At 47.8% G+C, this 24557-nt stretch overlaps 1 protein-coding gene across 10 annotated transcripts in view; it reads right to left on the bottom strand.

Moving 5' to 3' along the window:
- The window catches only part of TENM4 (teneurin transmembrane protein 4), an 849352-nt gene that overhangs the window by 132595 nt on the left and 692200 nt on the right, over positions 1 to 24557 (bottom strand). For all 10 annotated transcript variants that reach the window (XM_060403943.1, XM_060403939.1, XM_060403940.1 and 7 more), the window contains one exon: positions 23172 to 23372. In XM_060403943.1, coding sequence (XP_060259926.1) covers positions 23172 to 23372 — 201 coding nt within the window. The remainder of the gene's footprint in view (positions 1 to 23171; positions 23373 to 24557) is intronic.

Genomic DNA, 24557 nt, shown 5'->3' with positions numbered 1-24557 from the left:
GCCTTGTGGCCCAATGTTCTTCAAAAGAAAATCCCGACACCTTTAATTTCTTTCCAATTAGACTGACTGGCACCCGCATCAAGTTGCATTTGCCCATTACCCCTTCCAAGCTGTACTTCTGATTTCAAAGTTACTAACAGTTTAAGTACTTTTGAAAAAGGAAGGAAAATAAAATTAGATCTCAGAGGCTCAGAACTTTCATCTTAATCTACGAGGCAATGGCTAAAATGTTCAAGTGAGAGTGAAAAAGCTGGCTTAAAATTCAACATTCAAAAATGAAGATTATGGCATCCGGACCCATCATTTCATGGCAAATAGATGGGGAAACAATGGAAACAGTAAGAGACTTTAACTTCTTGGGCTCCAAAATCACTGCAGATGGTGACTGTGGCCATGAAATTAAAAGATGCCTGCTCCTTGGAAGAAAAGCTATGATCAACCTAGACAGCATATTAAAAAGCAGACATTACTGACAAAGGGTCTGTCTAGTCAAAGCTATGGTTCTTCCAGTAGTCATGTATGCATGTGAGAGGTGGAGCATAAGGAAAGTTGAGTGCCAAAGAACTGATACTTTTGAACTGTGGTGTTGGGGAAGACTCTTGAGAAGCCCTTGGATTGCAAGGAGATCAAACCAGTCCATCCTAAAGCAAATCAGTCCTGAATATTCACTGGAAGGACTGATGCTGAGGCTGAAACTCCAATACTTTGGCCACCTGATGTGAAGAGTTGATGCATTGGAAAAGACCCTGGTACTGGGAAAGACTGAGGGCAGGAGGAGAAGGGGACAACAGAGGATGAGATGGTTGGATGGCACCACTGACTTGATGTACATGAGTCTGAGCAAGCTCTGGGAGTTGGTGATGGACAGGGAAGCCTGCTGTGCTGCAGTCCATGGGGTTGCAGAGAATTGGACATGACTGAGTGACTGAACTGAAAAATACTCAAGAGTTAAAAAAAGAAAACAACAGTAAGAGTGTCCGTATCTGAGGTGTTCCTACACCTGACATCTTGGCCAGCAAACTAGTTAGAGAGGGAGGGCGTGCCTACGGTACCACACCAGGTTTCCTGGCTACCCAGAGGAGAGAGAGGCTGGTGGAAAATGTGAGGAAAGAGCCCTGACCTGGAGTCAGGGGATTTGGTCTCTATACCAGGTTCAGGAGCAGAAGCTTTGTGACCCTGGTCAGGTTCCTTGACTTTGCTGGTGATGCTGCCCCTCAGCATTTCTACTGCCATTCAGGGCCAGCAGAAGTGGACAATGGAAAGTGGTGTGGCAAGATCACTAACTCAAGAAAGATTTCTTAGGACAGTGATGGATGTCACTGGATATCCAAGGATCGGGTTTGCACGGTTCATGCCTGCTCAGCCACTGATCTCCTGAGTGACCTTGGGGAGGTCACCTGCCCTCTTCGGGTGTTAGCTTCCTTATCAACCGCAGGGGGAACCAGACGGCAACTGAGACTGTGGGAGTCTCCGATGTAAACCTCCTCCCTGTTGCACAGCATCACCCATCCGCAGGGCTGGGCCCCTCCTCCTCTGAGAAGCTGCCCACGATTCACCTGGCGGCGGCTGTCTTGCTCGATGCCTTTCCAGATGACATGGTAGACTGCTCTTCCATTTCTGTGTGTGTCACTGTCGGACGCAGGACACCCTGAGGCTGGATGAAGTCTTCTGATCGCCTCTAGGCCTGATACCCAGCATGGTTCTTGGCACAGAAAGACCCTTAATTAAGGTTTGTTGGAAACAAATCCATGCATGCCTGGGGTTACCGGTGCCAAAGAATTTAAAACAGTTCAGGTACACCCCGCTCAGCCTGGCTGACAGTCAGTCCAGGCCTGTCTGTCTGCTGTAAAAACTCCCCGAGTGAGGGTGCGGCTGTGGAGCAGTGTCAGGACAGCCAGCAGCCCTCCAGGAAGGGGGATTTATCAAGATGTTCTTCAAGCTTCTTTCCCTTCTCGCTCCCATGGACAGCGTGTTGGACTTCCCTCAAGATGAAGGCCGACAGTCTCAGGTCCCTGGGTCTCCCCGTGTCTCGAGTCTGAAATTTCTAGCCCTACGGCACAGCGCTGCAAGGACATCCACCCAGGTGCCTCCGGAGGTGGGCCTGCACTCAGGTCTGGCAGATAGCTCCACGTGAGAGCTTGAGGGAAGGTCAGCTTAGCCTTTGTTTGGGTTTACTCAGCGTATTTCCCAGGTGGCAGTTTATGCTGTGAAAGTAAACTGCAAACAACGCTTCTATTCACTGAGATGTGAGCCTGGAGAGGGACAGGCTGTATGGGCCAAAGCCTAGGTGTTGGGGGCCGTGGGGCTCTTGGGGTTCATAGTCTCAGTGTTGGGGGTCGTGGGGCACTTGGAGGTCACAGGGTTGAGAGCAGAAGAGGCAGGTCTTCCCCAGCATTTGAGGGTCTCACTTCAGGTCCTCACTATTGGGTAGTTCATTCTTTTACTAATTAACCTGGAGGCAGTGTGCATGGAAGACCTGAAGACTTGGGATTAGGTATGACTCCAAAGCTTGTGCCTGTTGTGGAACCTCAGACAGCAGATTCAATTGCTCTGAGCTTCACTTCCTTCCTCTGCAAAATGGGAATGGTGACAGCACCCACTCCAGAGGGCCCTGATGTACACTTTATCCTGATTCCTTTATTCTTCCAGTAACAGTCCACGCCTGCTTGCTTTGTGCCAGAGACTGTGCCTGGTGCTAGGAACACAGAGCTCCATAGGATACAGTCTCTGCCCCCAGGAGATCGCTGAGCAGAGAAAGCACAAACTGATCTAAGATCATCTGAGTGATTTACAGCTGGTACTCACTTTGGCACCTTTCTGCTTATGTGCAATGAATAAAGAATCCTGGATCTTAGGATCAGACGGATTTGGGATCTGTTCTTGGCTTTGTCCCCTACTGGGTGGGTAATCTTCAAGGTGCCAGTTACGCAATTCACTAAATCTCAATTTCATTTAAGTAAAATGAGGATAAATAACTCCCACTTCACCAATCTTACAGGGCTGGTGTTAGATCAAATGAGATAATGTGGGGGAAAGTCACTTCTGCTTAATACCGTAACACAGGTTTCACAGTTTACAAAGCCCTCTTCACATACAGTTCCTCAATTAACTATCACCGCAATGTTGTGTGAACACCTGGCTACCATCCTTCCAAGAGGTGAGGCTCCCAAGACCCAGAGCGCATAGGGGATTCGACACGGCTGTGTGTTCCTCTGGTCCTTTCGCCTCATTCTGACAATCCTCAGCACACCGCTTCAGGACAGACGTTTCACAGATGTGGAGACTGAGTCCCAGACTGGACAGGGGCGGGCTCTCCTCCGAGCGAACCTTCTGGTTCTTCCAGAAGATGTGCCCCTGTTTCTGGCTCTGTTGCTCATCCTTCGTTACATTCAGGTCAGACCCTGGCTGTGTGTGAAATGCAGGTTCCCCCATCAGTCGAGCCTACTTCTCTCCTCTGGAGATCACAGGGCTGTCCCTCCAAACAAAATGGGAAACATCCATTTACCACCAGTTTACATGAAACGTGCTGCCCTGGCACGGAGCTGAGGTTGCCTGGTGGCTGGGCACCCCTCCATCAGTCCTTTTACAAGCTGGGCTGTGAGCTCTTGCACATTTTAATGGAAGGGGCCTGAATGGGGTGACCTTGACGTTTATGGGGTGCTAACTGATGGCAACGCAACCTGTCGGTGCTGAGGTTCTCCTCTGAAGATGCACCTCCTGCCTGAGTGCAGGAGGCCCGCTACCTCGTGGAGGGAGCAGAAGCCTGAGACACTACTTTCTCATTCAGCCGCAAAAGGTAGGCCCATTGTTATGCGTTTATATTCATCAATTATTATTATTTTTTTCTCCTTGAAATAAAAGGAACTGCTTTGTTTTTCCTTTTCCGATTCTGCTTTGGCATTAAAGCAGATATAACTTCCCAGAGTGGTTGGTGAAAACCAAACAGAATGATGCGAATGAATGTGCTTTGAGCTCTCCTGCACCTTTTACGTAATGTAAGGGGCACTTTGTGAACTTCCGCTCAGAGCTCCTACATCTCAGGTGTAAACTGTGGATGACACTGACTACTGCCGAGACTTGTTTGCTGAATTTCTTTGCTCCCAGCGGGCACTGGGGATCCAATGGTGAGCATGAGAGACACGGCTCTTTCCTGACTCTAAGAAGAGACATCCTAGCATGGCAGATGCATGTAACCTAATGAAGTTAAATGAGTTAAGATGAATGGAGGTGAAGCTTCTCGCATGGAGCCTGGCACACAGTCAGGGCATAAACTGCACACACATATCCGTATAAGAAAGGAAATGAGGTGTGGTGCAATGCGGTTCAGACGTGAATTCTGACTTATGTAACATATCTGACACAAGCAAGCATTTGCTAAAGGCTAGGGGACAGTCATGTGATTCACATCAGTACTTTCTGAGTAAATGCTGGAAGACTGGGGCCTGGTGGAATCCTCTGATGTACTATAGGGTACACGATCCACAGAGTAGACTTGGCTTCAGACTTCAGCTGCCCAGTCTCCTTGGGTTCTCGTGGAGTCCTTGGGAGAAGTACTTAATCTCTCTGCATCATACTTCTCCCCCAAATGGGGAGAGCAGTAATGGTCCCCTACATGGTGAGTGGTGATAACGGAAGCAAAGGGCAAATGTGTAACTGTGATATGAAATGTGCTCTGTAAACTGTGCCATGTACATCCTGTTACGCACACAACTGATTGATGGGGACCTAAGGCATCCTGTTTTTCCAGTAGTCATGTACAATTGTGAGAGTCGGACCATAAGGAAGGCTGAGTGCTGACAGATTGATGCTTTTGAATTGAGGTGCTGGAGAAGACTCTTGAGAGTCCCTTGGACAGTGAGGCAATCAAACCAGTCCATCTTAAAGGAAATCAGTCCTGAATATTCATTGGAAGGACTGATGCTGAAGCTGAAGCTCTAATACGTTGGCCACCTGATGCGAAGAGCTGACTCATTGGTAAAGACCCTGATGCTGGGAAAGACTGAAGGCAGGAGGAGAAGAAGGTGGTAGAGAATGAGATGGTTAGATAGTGTCAGTGACTCAATGGACATGAATCTGAGTAAACTTTGGGGGACAGTGAGGGACAAAGGAGCCTGGTGAGCTGCAGTCCATGGAGTTGCAAATAGTCAGATATGACTTAGCGATTGAACAACATCAACCAGACACCCAGTATCAGCGCAGCTCTGAGTCACCTGGAAGAGATGCACCTCCCTGAAGAGCAAACCAGTTTCTAACAGTGGCCTCAAACTTTGGGTATGAAGTTACACAGCACAGTACCACCAGCCAAGACAAAACAGGCTTCAAAACCATCTATGTGTGTCACTCGGCTTCCTCTTGAAATCAGGCGGAGATCCCTAACTGTCCTAAAGTTCTCATTCCAAGTCTATAAAGTTCTTGCTCAACTGTGCAGGGCCTTGGGGACGAACCAGGTCAGGCCCAAGAACACCTTAGCTTTTCTGCTGGGAAAAGCCACACCCAGAGCACCTCCCCTTCCCCACCCGCCCTGTGCCCTGCCTCACTGGGGTCTGTGTCTATCTTCTCTTTAGACTGGAAGCCCACCTGCCGGCAGGCTCTAACGTTTATTCATTCTTGGGTCCCCGGCAGCAGGCACCAGACCTGGCACAGCATGTGCCTTCAATAAATATTTGCTGAAAGAACAGATGAATTAAAAAAAAAAACAAAACAACTCATGGAAGAGACGTTATATCAGCTGGCTCAACTCTATCTCAGAGCCATACTGTACCCAATTTACTTGGTTAAATACAGTCACACAGGGGGTCAGTCTCCTTTGTAGTTAACTGTCTTAGAAACTTCTCTTCTCCAACCTCCGACTGGAGCTCGCAGCCTTAGAGTGTCTCAGTTCTTACACACTCACTCGCATCTTCCTTCACACCAATGCCCACACCCATCCCCTTTCTGTGATGCAGAAGCAGGTGGACACATGAGGAGGAGGTGAAGAGGCTGGGGAAATATATATGGTTTGGCTGTTGGCTAACTGTGCTCCAAAGTGTATACATGAGGGAAAGGAGGCCCCAGGCTCCTCTCATTAAATGTTAATCCCCATATGAACCTGGACAAAGCCTGGGACCTATCACAGCTATGTTTTAATTTGTCTGGATTTACTTTACAATCCTCTTCATTAAAATAACTGGTAAGGGAAACTGTGTCTTTCCTCCAAAGGGAGAGACTTATATATAATTTTCCTATAAAATTTCTTCCACTTGGAAAGATGCTCAAAATTGACACAAGTGGGAGAGAGAGGAGACCTCATGCAATGATCTGTGTGCCCTCTTCCTGAGCAAGGAACAGATGTAGGTGAAGCTGTCTTTAAAACTCCAGGGATGTGAAAGCAGAGCTGTGACCTCCCGGGAAGACTGTAATAAGTCTGTATTGTGAGTTTCTTAGAGTGATGTTAAGAAATTTTAGTAAGCGTTAAATAATTTTAAATGGCATCACTGACTCGATGGACATGAGTTTGAGCAAGCTCCAGGAGTTGGTGATGGACAGGGAGGCCTGGCGTGCTGCAGTCCATGGGGTCGCAAAGAGTCAGACATGACTGAACGACTGAACTGAACTGAACTGAACTGAACTGAATTTTAAATGGTTTCCACTAGGACTTTCTGTTGCATCACTAGCTCATCTGAGTTAGTGCACAGTTTGGGGAATTTGTCTGAAATCCTGGTCCTTGAAAATTCCTTAGGGAATTTCTCATGAAGTCCTTGGATACTTTAAGTGTGTCCCTACAACTAAACAGCATTTGGGGCAAAATATAAGGGCAAATTATAGAACCACTGTTGATGGCATACAAATAATATCTCACTAAATTCTCACAACACCCCTGCAGTTACATTTGTACGCCCTTATCATCACTGAGCAAAGAGCTTGGAGAGATTAAGTGACTTGCTCAGAGGCACTTAGCTAGAATGAAAGGTGACTATGATTAACACAACTTTTTTGGTCTGTAAGCAGCAGGATCTGGTTTAGGCAAAACCTCAGATGTAATGTGACATATGTCCTTATTAATTATGCATTACATCATCAGCCCAGCTAGACTAGCAAGTCTCTGAAATCAGAGTCTGAGTCTCCGTTCTCACCCTGACTCAATGTTTATTGTGTTCAGTACTCTTCCTTTCATTTGTCTCTTTAGCTGTCTTTTCAGCCTCCATTCATCTATCTGCCTGTCCATCAGCCCATCCATCTGTCCATCTACCCATCATCCAATCAGCTCTTCCGTCAACAGGCCATCTAACTGCCCATTCATCCATCAATCTTCCATCCATCCATCCGTTCATCTATCCACCCATCCATCTATCGTGTGACTTGGGCAAGTTACTCCAACTTGCTGTGCCTCAGCTTTCCCACCTTCAAAATAGAGACACCAGCCTCTCAGGCTCACGTGGGGCTGAACGAGCATCATGCAATGCGCCTAACATCTCGCACACCTTTTTTTTGTAGAGCAGCAGCAGCAGTAGTGTTAGTCCCTCAGTCGTGTCCGACTTTGCGACCTCATGGACTGTAGCCTGCCAGGCTTCTCTGTCCATGGGATTCTCCAGGCAAGAATACTGGAGAGGACTGCCATTCCCTCCTCCAGAGGATCTTCCTGAACCAGGGGTCAAACCCGAGTCTCCTGCATTGCAGGCAGATTCTTCACCGTCTGAGCTACAGGGAAGTTCTGAATATGGCAATTATTTTATGTTTACGTTCTAGAAGAGCCGGGTGTGGGGTGCAGTTTGAAGATATACTGGGGAAAGCAAGGTGAGGGGTGGGCAACTGTGGTGCCTCTCAAGAACTGGAGAGGCCTGGACGTGGAGCCTAATCAGAAGGCTAGGCTTCCTGCGCCTCGTGCCCTCGGGATAGGTGAGCGGCAGAGACCTGTGCAGGGCACAGGCGAGGATGATGAGAGAGCGTTAATCCATGGCCTCGGGATTCTCAGTGAAGGAGGAACCTCCACTGAGCAGGATGCTGATGGAGAGATGTGGACATTTGAAAGAGCCCCTTGGGGACTGAGCACAAGAACTCGCAAAGTTCAGGATGAACTGCAGCTGGAAGGGCTCAGGAGAGGCTAAAGGGCATGAGCAGGCTGTGATTTGGGTTGTGGCGCTCTGAGGCCCGGCCATAAGATCAGGGACAGTGAGTAGCTGGAATAACCCTGGGTTTTGCAAGGGGGATGTGGAAGATAGGTGCAGACATGGGGAGCTGAGAGTGATGGAAGAAGGCAGCTGGAGATGAAGGACCGAGGGGGAAATGGATGAAAAGGAGGGTGAGCCAGGAGATGCTGGGCAAGAAGTGGCTTGGACGTGGCCAGGGAATTGCCTTTAGGTGGGTTTAGGGGTAAGAGAGAAAAAGAGGAGGAAAACTTAGAAGGGCAGTTTTCACAGTCAGAGCGTGAGAAGGCATCTTCAGTTCAGTTCAGTTCAGTTGCTCAGTCGTGTCTGATTCTTTGCGACCCCATGAATTGCAGCATGCCAGGCCTCCCTGCCCACCACCAACTCCTGGAATTCACTCAAACTCATGTCCATCGAGTCAGTGATGCCATCCAGCCATCTCATCATCTGTCGTCCTCTTCTCCTGCCCCCAATCCCTCCCAGCATCAGAGTCTTTTCCAGTGAGTCAACTCTTTGCATGAGGTGGCCAAAGTATTGGAGTTTCAGCTTTAGCATCAGTCCTTCCAAAGAACACCCAGGACTGATCTCCTTTAGAATGGACTGGTTGGATCTCCTTGCAGTCCAAGGGACTCTCAAGAGTCTTCTCCAACACCACAGTTCAAAAACATCTATTTCTTCTTTATTGACTATGCCAAAGCCTTTGACTTTGTGTGGATCACAATAAACTGTGGACAATTCTGAGAGAGATGGGAATACAGACCACCTGACCTGCCTCTTGAGAAACCTATATGCAGGTCAGGAAGCAAATTGGACATGGAACAACAGACTGGTTCCAAATAGGACAAGGAGTATGTCAAGGCTGTATATTGTCACCCTGTTTAACTTATATGAAGAGTACATCATGAGAAACGCTGGGCTGGAAGAAGCACAAGCTGGAATCAAGATTGCTGGGAGAAATATCAATAACCTCAGATATGCAGATGACACCACCCTTATGGCAGAAAGTGAGGAGGAGCTAAAAAGCCTTTTGATGAAAGTGAAAGAGGAGAGTGAAAAAGTTGGTTTAAAGCTCAACATTCAGAAAACTAAGATCATGGCATCCAGCCCCATCACTTCATGGCGAATAGATGGGGAAACAGTGGAAACAGGGTCAGCCTTTATTTTTTGGGCTCCAAAATCACTGCAGATGGTGATTGCAGCCATGAAATTAAAAGATGCTTACTCCTTGGAAGGAGAAGTTATCTTAGAGATCCTCTAACCATCCTGTGGACAACATGGGCCAAATACAGAAGTGCAGAGTGACATGGAGGGTGGTACTTGAGCAAGCGCTTGACGGCTGCCTTAGGAATTGCTCAGGTACGGGGCCAGCCAAGTGGCTAACAGAGGGGGTGGGCTCACCGCTCTGCGGCCTCTCCTCTGTGCCTCTGGACAGGCTGCTTCCATGGTCCAGGTGCTCCTTCCCCCTAGTCTTCACATGTTGAACTCTGGCTCCAAGGCTACCTCTTCCTTGAAGCTGCCTTCCAATTTCCCAACTGGAAGGGGCTTCATCTCCTGCCTTCCCAAAGCACTCTATGCAAGCCTTTCTTTATCAGAGTTATCAGTCTGCCTGTGTTGCCTCCAGAACCCTCCCATCATCAGATTAGTCTCTGCATCCCACACTGAGTCTGATATAGAAAATGTATCCTTAGACTGCATCTGCCAGGTTCCAGTGCCCTGAGGCAGGGTACTCCATGTAACTATTCAAGGCTCTGTGATTTTGCACAGGACAGAGGCCTTGATTCAGGCAAGCTGGGTATCAAAGTCAGCTCTGATACTTCCCAGCTCCAGGCAACAAACATTACACGTAGCTGAGTCTTATTTTTGTCATTTCTAAAACAGCAGTAAAGACAGAATCTGAAAACTGAAAATATATTGAGCATCTACTATGTGACAGGCACCCTTCGATGCTGGGGATTCAGAAATGGTATTAAATTACTTCTGTCTTCAAGGAACTCAAGTCTATCTAGGTGTATAAATGGGCATAAAGCTGGCCACCATGCCTGGCACACAGTAGGCTAATTGCAATTTAACCTTCTCTTCCACAGGCCAGAAATCCCCGCATTTTGAATGATTTGGCTCAAATATAGCATCTCTCTCCCTCCTTCCCTCCCCCACAGAATTGGGCAGATGGCTTTTTCGTCTCAGCGCAGGTTTCAGGAAGCAGCCAGAAGGGAGGGAGGCACAGGAAAAGGGCGTCTGACTCCTTCACAGTAATTAGTCTCCTTTTGACATTGAGGCCAAAGCCAAGTCACTCTCCTGTGCCTCTCGCCCTCTGTCCCTGTCACGGCAGAGGCAGAGCTCCTCCAAGCGCCACCTCGGCTCCCAGGTCTAGACGGCAGGAAGCTAACGAGCCTTGGAGAGCACACGGCCTTTCACCTCACTCAGGGAGCTCGGAAAGCTCTCAAACCAAGCAGAAAAGTGGATTCCAGTATGTCAGTGCAGACCAGTCTCCAATCTATTCTCCCAGGACCAGAATTTCAAGCTTTGTGAAGCACCTATCGCAGGGAGTAGGAACTACTCATCTTAATTGGAGGCTATTCTGGCTTCCTGATTAGGGGAGTTCAAAGCTAGCACAGGGGAGGCCTTCAGACAGTCTGACTTAGCTGAAGGATAACAAGCCAGGACTGGAGAGCAGAGACACCAAAACCGGTGACTGGGATATGTATTTTTAGCTGGGGCTGAAACAACGCCTGCGTGAAAGGGCCCAAGTAGGTAAACTGAGAGACATCTGGTGTTGAGACCTCCAGCCCTGACATGCTTTTGTGAAGGCCTGCCTCTCCATCCAGTCATGTGCTCATCCATCTAACTCTGTCCTGATCACCTCCTCCTGGAAGTCCCCTAGGCACCTCCAACTGCATGCCAAAATTAGAGAAAGCTTGCTAAAGCCAAACCTGACCATGTCGCAGATCTGCCTGAAACGTCCCAGTGGCTTCCACTGACAGATGAAATCTACACTCTTTCAAGGCCATTCATGATCTGATGCCTGCTAACTTCCTCACCTCTGATTCCTCTCACTACTGCCACAAATACTCCAAGTTTCAGCTTCCCAGGTGGCTCAGTGGTAAAGAATCTGCCTGACAATGCAGGAGATGCAGATTCAATCCCTGGGTTGGGAAGATCCCCTGGAGAGGGAAATGGCAACCCACTCCAGTATTCTTGCCTGGGAAGTCTGATGAACAGAGAAGCCTGGCGGGCTACAGTCCACGGGGTCACGGGAGTCAGACATGACGCTGTGATAAAAGAGCAGCAGCAAGCTACTGCAAACCACTTCTCTTTCCTAGAAAAAGCCACGATCTGTCTCATCTATGTACCTGCTGCAAATCTTTATTTCCACAATGGGCTGCTGCAAAGTGCTAGCCTTTCTTCCATCTCTGTCAACTCAAATCTAACCTCCATCCCCAACTTAAATCTCACTTCCTCCAAGAAGCCACTCTGATCACCCCAGCTGAAAGCAACTGCTCTTTTCCCGAACCCTGGTAGTATCACCAGGTCTGTACTGGTCGTGATCCAATTTATGCAGTGTCACCAAATGAAGTGGCACCTTGTCAACCTGATACATGATCCGCAGACAGTATCAGTGTAAATCTTAGAAGAAAGGGGAAAGTGTTAGTCACTCAGTCATGTTCAACTCTTTGCAGCCCTATGAACTGTAGCCTGACAGTCTCCATGGCCATGGGGTTTCCCAGGCAAGAATACTGGAGTGGGTTGCCATTTCCTTCTTCAGGGGATCTTCCCGACCTAGAGATCAAACCCAGGTCTTCTACATTTTAGGCAGATTCTTTACTGTCTGAGTCAACCTTGGTAACAGCCAATGGCAGAGTTATCCAGGGGATAAGCGTGGGCTCTGAACCCAGAGAAGGAGGATCTGAATCCTTTTTTTCTCCAAAGTGCCTTTGGGAAAGTCACTCAAGCTCCCTGAACCCTGGTTTCCAGAGAATAACACTGTCTGCAATGTCAGAGGCTTATGTATTTGTTGTTCAAATAAATCATGAAGCACATACACGGAGAAGCTCTGCAATATGTAAATAAAATATCCATTCAAAGAATAGTCAGTATTTTAAAATTACAAGCTACCATACCAGCAGTTTGATTCAGGAAGGCAGCTAGAGATTCTGTACAAGGTCATCAGCTTGGGCATCCAAACAGAAACCTAATTCTGAAGCCCAATTTCAGGAGGGCTTATATCTGGATACTGAAGGGCTCAAATTGTGAACGAAAATGTTCCCGGGCTGTTGGGAAAAATTCTAAATTACTAAGCTGCCAGCTTCCGGTTTATCAAACTTTACTTCTGGCAGTATTTAGCAGCACACCTCTTTGGGTCCAATTTCCCTGTCTTTGGTTAAATTTTAGGAACTGACCATCTCCTTGCGTCTAAGCATCCAAACTACTTCCCAGACAACTGGTGGGCTCTTCTCTGCCTCCTTCCCACATACCCTCTGCTTTCTCTGCTTCACTGTCAGCTTCTCGAATATTTACTATTCTGAACTTCGATTTTAGACTGTTGGGAAGGGGCGCAGCAAATGTCAAGTCTCAACGGATATGATTCCTTGGGTGAAATTCTAACCTTGGGCTTCCCCTCGTATAACATACCTATACAGAAATAGCCCAGCCCGACCATTTCCTTTTGATGTTTAATTGGATGTCAGTCCTGTGCTTTCTGGGCTGAGAAGCTGATGCTTCTCAGAGCGGGAACAATTCCTGCTACACAAATGAGACCTGTAACAGGGGAGAATGCTCCACACTGAATCTAATTTTCTCTCCCATCCATGAACAGAAGACAATTTCTCTGGCATTAAAGCATTTCACTCAGTCTTTCTGTCATTAATAAGAATTAAATTCTGTTCCCTCAAATCTAAACGTAATTATAGTTTGCCTCGTAAATAAAATTGAATTACCTTTTTCAAAATTTAGTACTGCAACTGCTATGTTTAGAGCTTTATTTTTTTTTTTAAACTCTGTTGCTACTTTCAGCTTATTTTTTTAAAGCATTGGGCTTATTTTACTGTCACTGTGACTTAATTGGTAACAGAGCTTTTCTGATCTGTATCTATCTGGTCATTATTGTTATTAATTATGCTTTCTGTTTTTCTTTTCTCTTTGGTAGAGGAGGACAGTATTAGAGAAGAAATTTGAAACTCAGAGGCTCTAGTTCGAATTCTAGAAAGTCCCTGTGAGTTGACATCGGACCTAGGCTAAGTTGCACTGACAGAGTTCGAGAAAGAGCCTCAACGTGGAGTCTGCAAGGAAAATCTTCATTGTGAACTGAAACCATTTTCACACTGAGATTTACAGCAGGACGTTCAGTGGACTCCGTAACTGGGACCCTGCCTGCCCCTCTGGCCTCACTTCACCGTCCACCCCCGGGGCTCCTAGTCTCCAGTCAGGAGAGGAAGGACCAGTCTGTGCTTCTGTGCATGTGCCCCCCCTGCCTGCATAGGCCTCCTCTCCTCTGCCCCAGGGAGCCCCGCTTCGGCCCCCTCTGCCGTCTGGCTTACAGGTCTCCATCTCGAGGAGGACCTTCCCAGGTTCTTCCCTGGCCCCCTTGTGGCCGAGCGCACATGCCCGCCCTCGTGCACCCCAACCCCGCCGCACACATGTCGGTCAGAGGTCTTAACGCTGTATGACTAGGTACTGCCTCCTGAATGGCCTGAGGAAGGCTAAGCCTTGATGCCCAGGCCAAGCACTAGTGCAGGGCCTGCGGAGTGCAGATCCTTGAGGCCCAGCACACGGGGAGGCCAGGAAGGACCGCAAGAGGATGGAGCGGACGGGTGTGCCTCTCAGCAGTGGGTGGCCGCTGGAGCTCTGCTGGGATGCTCTGTGGGGGCTGTGCTCCTCTCTCGGCCCAGTCCCTGAGTAGAGCCCGATGCTAGCACCCTGGCGCCCTTGTGCTGGGGTCTAGGGATAAACGTGTTGGCATCTTAGCCACCCCTCGTTTAGACTTGATGATCAGAGTGGGGCAGGGGCTGGGGGAAGCCGAGGGTAGACGGTTTCAGGAACCACAAGGAAACCAAGCTTCTGAGAAAGAAAGTGAGGTGTTCAAGCTCCTACAGACTCCAGTCAAGGTTTGGCTTCAAACCTTCAGCATATAAACTTCCCTCAGACTTCAATGGTTAGTGTCAAAGGACTATTTGGCTAATTTAGCTTTAATCATGCATTCTAAAAATATACATTAATACTTCATTCATTGAGTGCTGAGTGCCAGCCACCATGCCAAGCTTTTTATATGTACAAATTAAAGCTAATTTGAAAAGCAGCCCTGAAAGGCAGGTATCATTAGCCATATTCTTTGGATAAGGTGGATTTAAAAAATCTAGCTTGGTCCCACTCCAAATCCCATGCAATTCTTTCTGAGTGTACATGCTACCACCAAATCCATACCACTGAATCTCTAAAAGATCCCCACCTGTTATTCCATGAAACTCAGTTGCAATGAAATGATAAGAATCATAAACCACCAGCATGAGCATTTTACAATCCGAATCTCTGCCATGTACTGCTTCTATGAGCCAGAAACCCAAAGGAATAAAATGTAGCGAGAGGGCCCTCTCAAATAAAAGTCATTTATGGAAGACAAGACTGGAGTGAGCCCACAGAGCAGTGGAAATGAGGAATGAATTTATGAGGCTGAGGACTGAGATGACTGGGCTAGGGTGTCGGGGAAGGAAGACACGAGGGAGAGCCAGCAAAGGGGCAAGTGATGGGTTTAAGGGATTGAATTGGAAATGGTATTCTGGAAAATGCTGCAGAGCCTGAAATCTTCCTTAGGAGCTGTTAGGCTCTGAAAGAAAGGTAGGCTTTTCCAATTTTAAGGACCATCTCAAAAGAGGTTAAATTCCTCCCCTTTTAGGAAGCAGCTCTGAGCCAAGAGGCTGAAAAGCTAACTAAATCACTTGGGGGTGGGATGGGGTAGGGAGGGAATCCTTCTGCTCAGCGGGGCTGCTCACTGTACCCCTTTATGCAAAACTGAGGAGGCATCCAGCCCTGCAGGGCTGCTCCCTGGGGAAGAGGGCTGGAAGGAGGTGAAATGATGCCATTCTTGTCCAGGATGGGTTCTGCCTGGCTGGCCCTGCGCATGAGTGAGATGAATGTGAGCTAGGTCTGGAAAGTGAGAAGGGGCCCAGGGACTTGGTTTTAGCTTTGCCGAGTGTAATGTGTATGTGTTGGGGGCGTGGGGGGTGGTGGAGCTCTTGTCAAAGGGATTAGACTGTCTGGCTGGTAGTGTGCTGGGATCTCCTTGGGCAGAGCCTTGAGAGGAAACTCCTCGCTCTTCTTTGATAATTCCCTGCATGAGTCACTTGTTCAGCAAGCACTAGAACCTGCTGGCTCTCAGGCTGTGCCCAAGGGAGAACCACAGACCCTGCCTTCATAGGGCAGACGGTTTGGCAAGAGAGGTGCATGTATAATACATCTCTCAGCACACAGAGGAGCTTAGGAGAGGCCTTGGAGCTGGATCTGGGTTGACTCTGTGCTGTACCACTTACAAATGAGGGGGTGCTGGTAAGGAACTTAACTCAGCTCTGAGCTTCAGGTTCCTTATCTGGAAAATGAAACTATAATACTGACATCAGAGGGTTCTTATGAACCCTAACCAAAATCATGGTTGAAAAGCACTTAATTCAGTAGCTGGTACATGGTGAGCATTAACAGACCAATGACTCTTTAATTAATGCTTCATCCTGTGGCTTCTCAGGGGAAAAGACAAGACTAATTGCAAAGAAACCTCTTTGGATAGAAATAAGGCTTGATGTAAGAGGTGAGGACTTAGAGGGCCTACACTTAACTCAAACTCTACCACAGATTAGCTGAGTTACTCTGAGAAAGTCATTTCCTCTCTCCAGCTCTTTCCCATTTGTAACACAATAGCAGTAGCACTCATCATCACCATTATCATCACTAACCTCATCATTACCATCCTCATCATCACCATCACCACCATCACAACCACTGCCATAACCACCAATACCATCATCACCATCATCACTATCACCACCATCACAACCACTACCATCACCATCACTAACACCTCCATCAACACCATCATCACCATCACAACCACTACCATCTTCATCAACACCATCATCACCATCACTACCATCACAACCACTACCATCACCACCACTAACACCTCCATCAATACCATCATCACCATCACAACCACTAACACTGCCATCAACACCATCATCACCATCACCATCATCACAACTGCTACCGTTACCACCACTAACACCTTCATCAACACCATCATCACCATCACAACCACTACCATCACCATCACTAACACCTCCACCAACACCATCATCACCATCACAACCACTACCATCTTCATCAACACCATCATCACCATCACTACCATCACAACCACTACCATCACCACCACTAACACCTCCATCAATACCATCATCATCATCACCATCACAACCACTAACATTGCCATCAACACCATCATCACCATCACCACAACCACTACCATTACCATCACCATCACTAACACCTCCATCAACACCATCACCATCATCACCATCACAACCACTAACACCTCCACCAACACCATCATCACCACCACAACCACTACCATCTTCATCAACACCATCATCACCATCACCATCATCACAACCACTACCATTACCACCACTAACACCTCCATCAATACCATCACCATCATCACCATCACAACCACTAACACTGCCATCAACACCATCATCACCATCACCATCATCACAACCACTACCATCTTCATCAACACCATCATCACCATCACCACCATCACAACCACTACCATCACCACCACTAACACCTCCATCAATACCATCACCATCATCACCATCACAACCACTAACACTGCCATAAACACCATCATCACCATCACCATCACCACAACCACTACCATTACCACCACTAACACCTCCATCAACACCATCACCATCATCACCATCACAACCACTAAATCACCATCACCACCATCACAACCACTACCATTACCACCACTAACACCTCCATCAACACCATCATCACCATCACCACCACTAACGCTTCCATCACCATCATCACCACCACTAACATCTTCATCAGCACCATCACCACCATCATCACAACCACTAAATCGCCATCAACACCATCATCACCATCACAATCATCACAACCACTATCATTACCACCACTAACACCTCCATCAATACCATCATCACCATCACAACCACTAACATCACCATCAACACCATCACAACCACTACCATCACCACCACTAACACCTCCATCAACACCATCATCACCATCACCACCATCACAACCACTACCATCACCACCACTAACACCTCCATCAACACCATCATCACCATCACCACCACTAACATCTTCATCAACACCATCATCACCATCACCACCATCACAACCACTACCATCATCACCACCACAACCACTACCATCACCACCACTAACACCTCCATCAACACCATCACCATCATCACCATCACAACCACTAACACTGCCATCATCACCATCATCACAACCACTACCATCACCACCACTAACACCTCCATCAACACCATCGCCATCATCACCATCACAACCACTAACACTGCCATCAACACCATCATCACCATCACCATCACCACAACCACTACCATTACCACCAACACCTTCATCAACACCATCATCACCATCACCACCACTAACACCTCCATCACCAACATCACAACCACTACCATCATCACCATCATCACCATCACAACCATCATAACAACTGTTCCCAAAGACTGAGGCAGTAAAGTCCCACTGGGCCCAGAGTTGAGGATGGAGGTGTGTTGGGGGAGGGGCTGGGACATAACGTGTGCTCTTCCAGGCCACAGGGATCGATTTAAACAGTTATCTTATATGGTTTGTCAGGAGGAAGGACCACAGCAATGAGGCAGGAATTAAGGGGGAATTTCTGAGACGAAATGGCAAGCCAAGCTGCTGAGAACCCAGGGGCCTGAGTAAACACTTGTATAAAATCTGACTTCACTGTTTCCACAAACCTAACTGAAGTGCTGGGAAACTTGTCAGCTCACATTGCATTACAGGCTAGTTGCTGAGTGCAGGGCATGTTGATTTAAGCTGCTTTCATTAAATCCTGTTCTCTGTGCCAAACAGGCAAGACACTCATCTCAGGCAAGAGATGGGTTCTCCTTCCTCAGGGGGCCAGACAGCGGGGGCTCACTTCTGCTAGCCCCACCACCTAGAGCCAGTCCTTCAGGATGCGTCTCCTGGCCTGCAGCTCCTGATGGAAGGGCTCCGGGCAGTGCCTGTTTGGTCCTGCTGTGCCCAGAGCAAATAACACAAATGGCATGACTTGAGCTACCCCTGTCAGGGGTCTGAGTTGTGCCAACCACGTGCTAACCATTTTCCCTGCGCTTTCTCACTGAATATGTACAATAAGCTCATAGGTAATTTACCTAAAAGGAAACTTAGGGTCAGGGAGGTGAAGCGACTTCCTGAAGCCACTCAACTAGGGGGGACCGGGTCCCTCGAAACAAAGTTCAATGCCTGTTCATGGCCCTGTGGCCAACACCCTGAGCACAACAAAGGCAGTCCCTCGGTCATGGGGCATCTGCTCAGTGAGGCCTGCCCTCCTTAGTTTTAGGGCCCAAACTCCATCGTTTTCAAACAGCTTCCACTCGGTGAAAGTGCCGATGGGAGGGAGGGAGGAGGCACCATGAAGTGTCCCCTCTGCAGGCGCTGTTCTTGTGCGCACCTGCACTGCACAGCTCCATCCCCACATGGCCCTCTGAGGCAGGTACGGTACTATCTCCATGTTTTATAAGGGAGAGACAGTCACATCAAGTCCTTTTCCAGTGGCCCAGTGGTTAAGACTGTACTTCCCATGTAGCACGTGCCGGTTTGATCCCTGGTCAGGGAAATAAGATCCTTCATGATGCACAGCATGGTCAAAGGAAAAAAAAAGTCAAATCCCTTGCTAAGGTCAGGCAGTTAGCATGTGCAGAGCCAGGACGGAGCCCAGGCAGGTATGGCTGGGACAGAAGGGAGGGACAACCACCGGCAACGCCAGTTTCACTAGCCTTCAAACCAGCATCTGTCGGGAAGTGGCGTCCAAAGAGAAGTGATGGCCATGGGAAGCGGTGCGGGGTGCTGGGCAGCAGAGGCCAGGCTGGGCTTGGACTCCCAGCTCCCGCTGGGCGCCTCACGTAAGTTGCTGAGCCTCAGTGTGAGGATGGGGACCATACCATACCTGTCACTCTGCCTCACCAGCTATTGCTGCTTCTCTCTGTGTGTATGTGGTTTGTGTGTGTGTATGAAAAAGAGAAAGGTAGAGTGATCTCTGTATGCTGTGAAGGACTCAACAAACAAATTGTTACCGCTACTGCAAGGGGAGAGGGGAAGTCTGAAGTCATCTTTTAAACCCCCAGCCTTGTGGCAATCATGACGCTGTTTTAGTCAGTTATAGGTCAGAGATTTAAAAACTATCATCCGCCTTTCTCAAAGGCCACATGTCATCTTGCCTCTCTCAAATGTCTCTGTTAATATCGAGGGCTCTCACCCACGCGTGTTTTAATCATACCCGTAACATAGCTAACCTTAACTGAGCCCATATCAAGGGCTGAGTAGCGTGCTAACTGCTTGTATGCATTATCTTAAATAATCCTCTGAATAATGATTTCCCAAATACTAACCCCGTGAGGTAGGTACTCTCGTTATCCCTATTTTACAGCTTGCAGGGGTGAAGCCACCTGCCCAAAGTTACAACTAGTAGGTAGCAGGGTCGGCATTTGAACTCACGGCCGTCAGACTCTGGGACTCCTCTTAGCGCACGGAGCTCCGTGCCTCAGATTGGAGACCTTGTGCTTGATACCAGCTGTGGGGAGCAGGAGGCACAGAGTTTAGGAAGACGGGCCCCCACAGCTGTATTCAAGTCCCTTTCAGTGGGATCTTCTCTCTCCCTCCAAAGGGCCAACGAAAAGAATCCTTAGTGATCTCATTCAAAGTTAAATCTGCCTCCATCAGATTCTGTGGAGTTTCACTGGGGATTAACAATGCATGGACGGTTATATTTCTATCATAAATTAGCTCTGTGGCCATATAATGAACGATACAACCCAGTGTAGCTATAAAAGGAACATTCATTACATTGCTATAAACAGAGCTATATAAAAAAATTATTCCTAAGACTCCATGCATCTGCATTTGTGATGTCTTTACATGAGCTCTGCAAACAAAGTCCAAATTAGACTGCATGTGTGTGCTTATGCCTGCGAGTGTGCTTAAGTCGCTTCGGTAATGTCTGATGCTTTGCGACCCTATGGACTACAGCCTGCCAGGCTCCACTGTCCTTGGGATTCTGCAGTCAAGAATTCCAGAGCGGGTTGCCATTTCCTCCTTTAGGGTATCTTCCTGACCCAGGGATGGAACTCACAACTTCTGCAGCTCCAAGACTGGCAGGCGAATTCTGAGCCACCTGGGAAGACCCTTAGACTGCATTTTAAACATCAGTTCTCCATTCAGTGGGGAAAGGGAACTCCAAGTATCCCAAAGGCATGAATGCTGCGCAGGATCTCATCTTTACAAAGGTGTCAACCATCTTTCCTGACCACTACCAAAACTGGTAGTATACAAGACGATGAGCTGATCTGACCTTCACTTTGTTTAAACAGTGTGGTGCAGTGGGGGAGGTGATTTAGGGTGAAGAAATTGATCAATACCCACAGCTAACTTCAATCTAACTTCTCACCTAGATAGTTAAAGGTAATGATATACTCTTTAACAAATCTAGAATACTTATGACTAAAAACAATGGGGTGCATTTCAGTTAAATCATCTGAGTATAAATAAGTCAAGTGGGCCTTAGAAAGCATCACTATAAACAAAGCTAGTGGAGGTGATGGAATTCCAGTTGAGCTATTTCAAATCCTGAAAGATGATGCTGTGAAAGGGCTGCACTCAATATGCCAGCAAGTTTGGAAAACTCAGCAGTGGCCACAGGACTGGAAAAGGTCAGTTTTCATTTGAATCCCAAAGAAAGGCAATGCCAAAGAATGCTCAAACTTCTGCACAATTGCACTCATCTCACATGCTAGTAAAGTAATGCTTAAAATTCTCCAAGCCAGGCTTCAGCAATACGTGAACCGTGAACTTCCTGATGTTCAAGCTGGTTTTAGAAAAGGCAGAGGAAGCAGAGATCAAATTGCCAACATCCGCTGGATCATGGAAAAAGCAAGAGAGTTCCAGAAAAACATCTATTTCTGCTTTATTGACTATGCCAAAGCCTTTGACTGTGTGGATCACAATAAACTGTGGAAAATTCTGAGAGAGATGGGAGTACCAGACCACCTGACCTGCCTCTTGAGAAACCAGTATGCAGGTCAGGAAGCAGCAGTTAGAACTGGACATGGAACAATAGATTGGTTCCAAATAGGAAAAGGAGTACATCAAGGCTGTATATTGTCACCCTGCTTATTTAACTTCTATGCAAAGGACATCATGAGAAACGCTGGGCTGGAAGAAGCACAAGCTGGAATCAAGATTTCTAGGAGATGCAGAATCAGATATGCAGATGACACCACCCTTATGGCAGAAAGTGAAGAGGAACTAAAAGCCTCTTGATGAAAGTGAAAGAGGACAATGTTTTCCACAAAGTTGGCTTAAAGCTCAACATTCAGAAATCTAAGATCATGGCATCTGGTCTCATCACTTCATGGGAAATAGATGGGGAAACAGTGGAAACAGTGTCAGACTTTATTTTGGGGGGCTCCAAAATCACTGCAGATGGTGATTGCAGCCATGAAATTAAAAGATGCTTACTCCTTGGAAGGAAAGTTATGACCAACCTAGATAGCATATTCAAAAGCAGAGACATTACTTTGCCAACAAAGGTCCATCTAGTCAAGGCTATGGTTTTTCCTGTGGTCATGTATGGATGTGAGATTCGGACTATAAAGAAAGCTGAGTGCCAAAGAATTGATGCTTTTGAACTGTGGTGTTGGAGAAGACTTTCAAGACTCCCTTGGACTGCAAGGAGATCCAACCAGTCCATTCTGAAGGAGATCAACCCTAGGTGTTCTTTGGAAGGACTGATGCTAAAGCTGCAACTCCAATACTTTGGCCACCTCATGCGAAGAGCTGACTCATCAGAAAGGACTCTGATGCTGGGAGGGATTGGGGGCAGGAGGAGAAGGGGACGACCGAGGATGAGATGGCCAGATGGCATCACCGACTCGATGGACAGGAGTTTGAGTAAACTCTGGGAGTTGGTGATGGGCGGGAGGCCTGGCGTGCTGTGATTCATGGGGTCACAGAGAGTCGGACACGACTGAGTGACTGAACTGAACTGGAACAGAGGGTGGTCACACATTATCCCTTACACTTTGCATGTGTAAACTCTGGGGTGAACCAAACACCACAACACAGAGCACACTCAGTTGTGTGTTTGTCATTCACTCCCTCATCAGTCTTTACCAGGTAGCTGCTGTGGGCCAAGGGTGTGTGAATTGCGGGGATGTAGGGGTAAGAGATGTGTGCCATCCTCCTGGAACTTCCACCTTGTAGAGGATCTGACCAGAAAGGCAGGTGGGGGCCACAACACTGAGTGCTGTAAATATTATATTGAATCTGGACTTCATCCTGGGGAAGAGGTGAAACCAAAGGCCCATCCCTGCAGGACTCAGGGAGGTACACAGTTCCCTGTGGCCTTGCCTCGAGGATGGCCACTGTAATGCGAATGTGAGAAGTCAGTGAATCGTATCTACTGTAACTAACGTGGTTAAGGGGAGACGCTTTGACTTTCAAGGCCATTACTATGAAAGGAATGGTGTGAAGATATGAATCCTCTGTTCACCTAAGAGTAGAGGTGTTGAGGCTGGAGTTCAGAGGAAGAAGAAAGCATTCAGGGATTTGGGTAATCACCTGCTGCACGACCAAGGTCAGGGTCAGGGCCCTGAACAGGACGGAAAGGTGCACAGGTCACAGTGGAAACCTCCTCCCCCTCCATCTATGCTGCTCCCTTATTCTCCCTACACTTACCGATAGAACAGTCGTGTCCAGTCCAGCTTGGGTCACAGCTGCAAAGCCCGGTGTCTGGGAGGAATGTTCCGTGGCCCGAACACTGGTCCAGGCAGGTGGCCCTGGGCGTCTCGCAGTTGGTGCCTCCCCAGCCCACAGAGCAGTGGCACTCGCCTCTCACGCAGACACCTCGGCCCGAACACGTGGGGTCCATGCAGTCCACTGTGACACGTGGGGAGAGAGCACAGGTGAGTACTGGACCAACCAGGCGGGAGGCTTCTTTAAACAAACTGCTATGTTTTGCACTGGAGCAGCTTCACATGATCGAGGAGAAGGACCCAGATGCCCAAGGAAGTGCTGATAACACTTGATAACAGTGAAGCAGATGGTTCTAGCAACAGTAGACCCGGGTTCTTGACTCCGCCCAGTGGTCAACTGTTTATCTCCTGAGTCTCAATTCCCATGCCCGTAAAATGTGGATACGTGGGGCTACCTCTTGGTTTGAGGGTGCAGAGAGGAAGACACATGTCCCTAACAACTGCAACAACGGAGAGAAAGACTTCGTTTCGTTCCCTTCTGTAGCTCCGCCTCCTAGAATACCGCCAGACACAAGGGAGGCACTCGAAACATCATCAGAGAAGAAACTATTTGTGTTTGCCACATGACGATGTAGTTTTATTTCCTTGAATGTGGGACTAAAATAAAGAAATTCCTTAATTTAAATGATAATTTATTTTGCATTTAAATTCCCTTAGATTTTATCATCTTCCCCAGATTCTGGTGATTGAGACAAACTTTCAAGCCTCACTTCCCACACACATATTTGTCTGGAAGTGCATCCAGGCAAACATTTCCATGATTATTCAACATTACATACAGTGGCTGTGTTTAGCTTCTCCTCAAGTCGGGGGCGGAGGGGGTGGCGGGTGGTGAACTACGAAGCTGTAGCTAAAACCAAGCAACTCCCCACAGGGCTCTTAGGGTCCAAGGCCTAAGCAGTCTCAAGAGACCTCCCCACCCCGGAAGCAGGGAGGAGAACATTGTGAGTTACCTGCTCTTTGCTAGTGTGCTAGGAAATGCTTCATAAACCTCATCAGGTTCCGTTTTCTCAGTGAGGTAAATGATTTATACGAGGACTTCCAGCGCGGAATCTGAAGACAGGTCTGTCTGATTCTGAATCCAGTGATAGCCCTGCCCCTGGGAATAATTTTTCTAAACCAAAGCTTTAGTTGCGGAGTTACACAAAGGTACCAGAGACCATTAATCCTCCGCAAAGCATTTCACAGAAAAAAGGAGAAGCAGCGTATTAGGGGCTAACTTAGCATGTGGCCCCAGTGCACGTGAAAAGTGCAAAAAGAAGCACAGATGAGACAGAATTGGCAAACGGCTGGTCCGTGTTCTCTAGTC

Source organism: Ovis aries, chromosome 21 (assembly GCF_016772045.2).
Source record: "Ovis aries strain OAR_USU_Benz2616 breed Rambouillet chromosome 21, ARS-UI_Ramb_v3.0, whole genome shotgun sequence".
NCBI lineage: Eukaryota > Metazoa > Chordata > Mammalia > Artiodactyla > Bovidae > Ovis > Ovis aries.
Note: the sequence above shows the minus strand (reverse complement) of the source record. Positions and strands in the feature narration are given on the sequence as shown.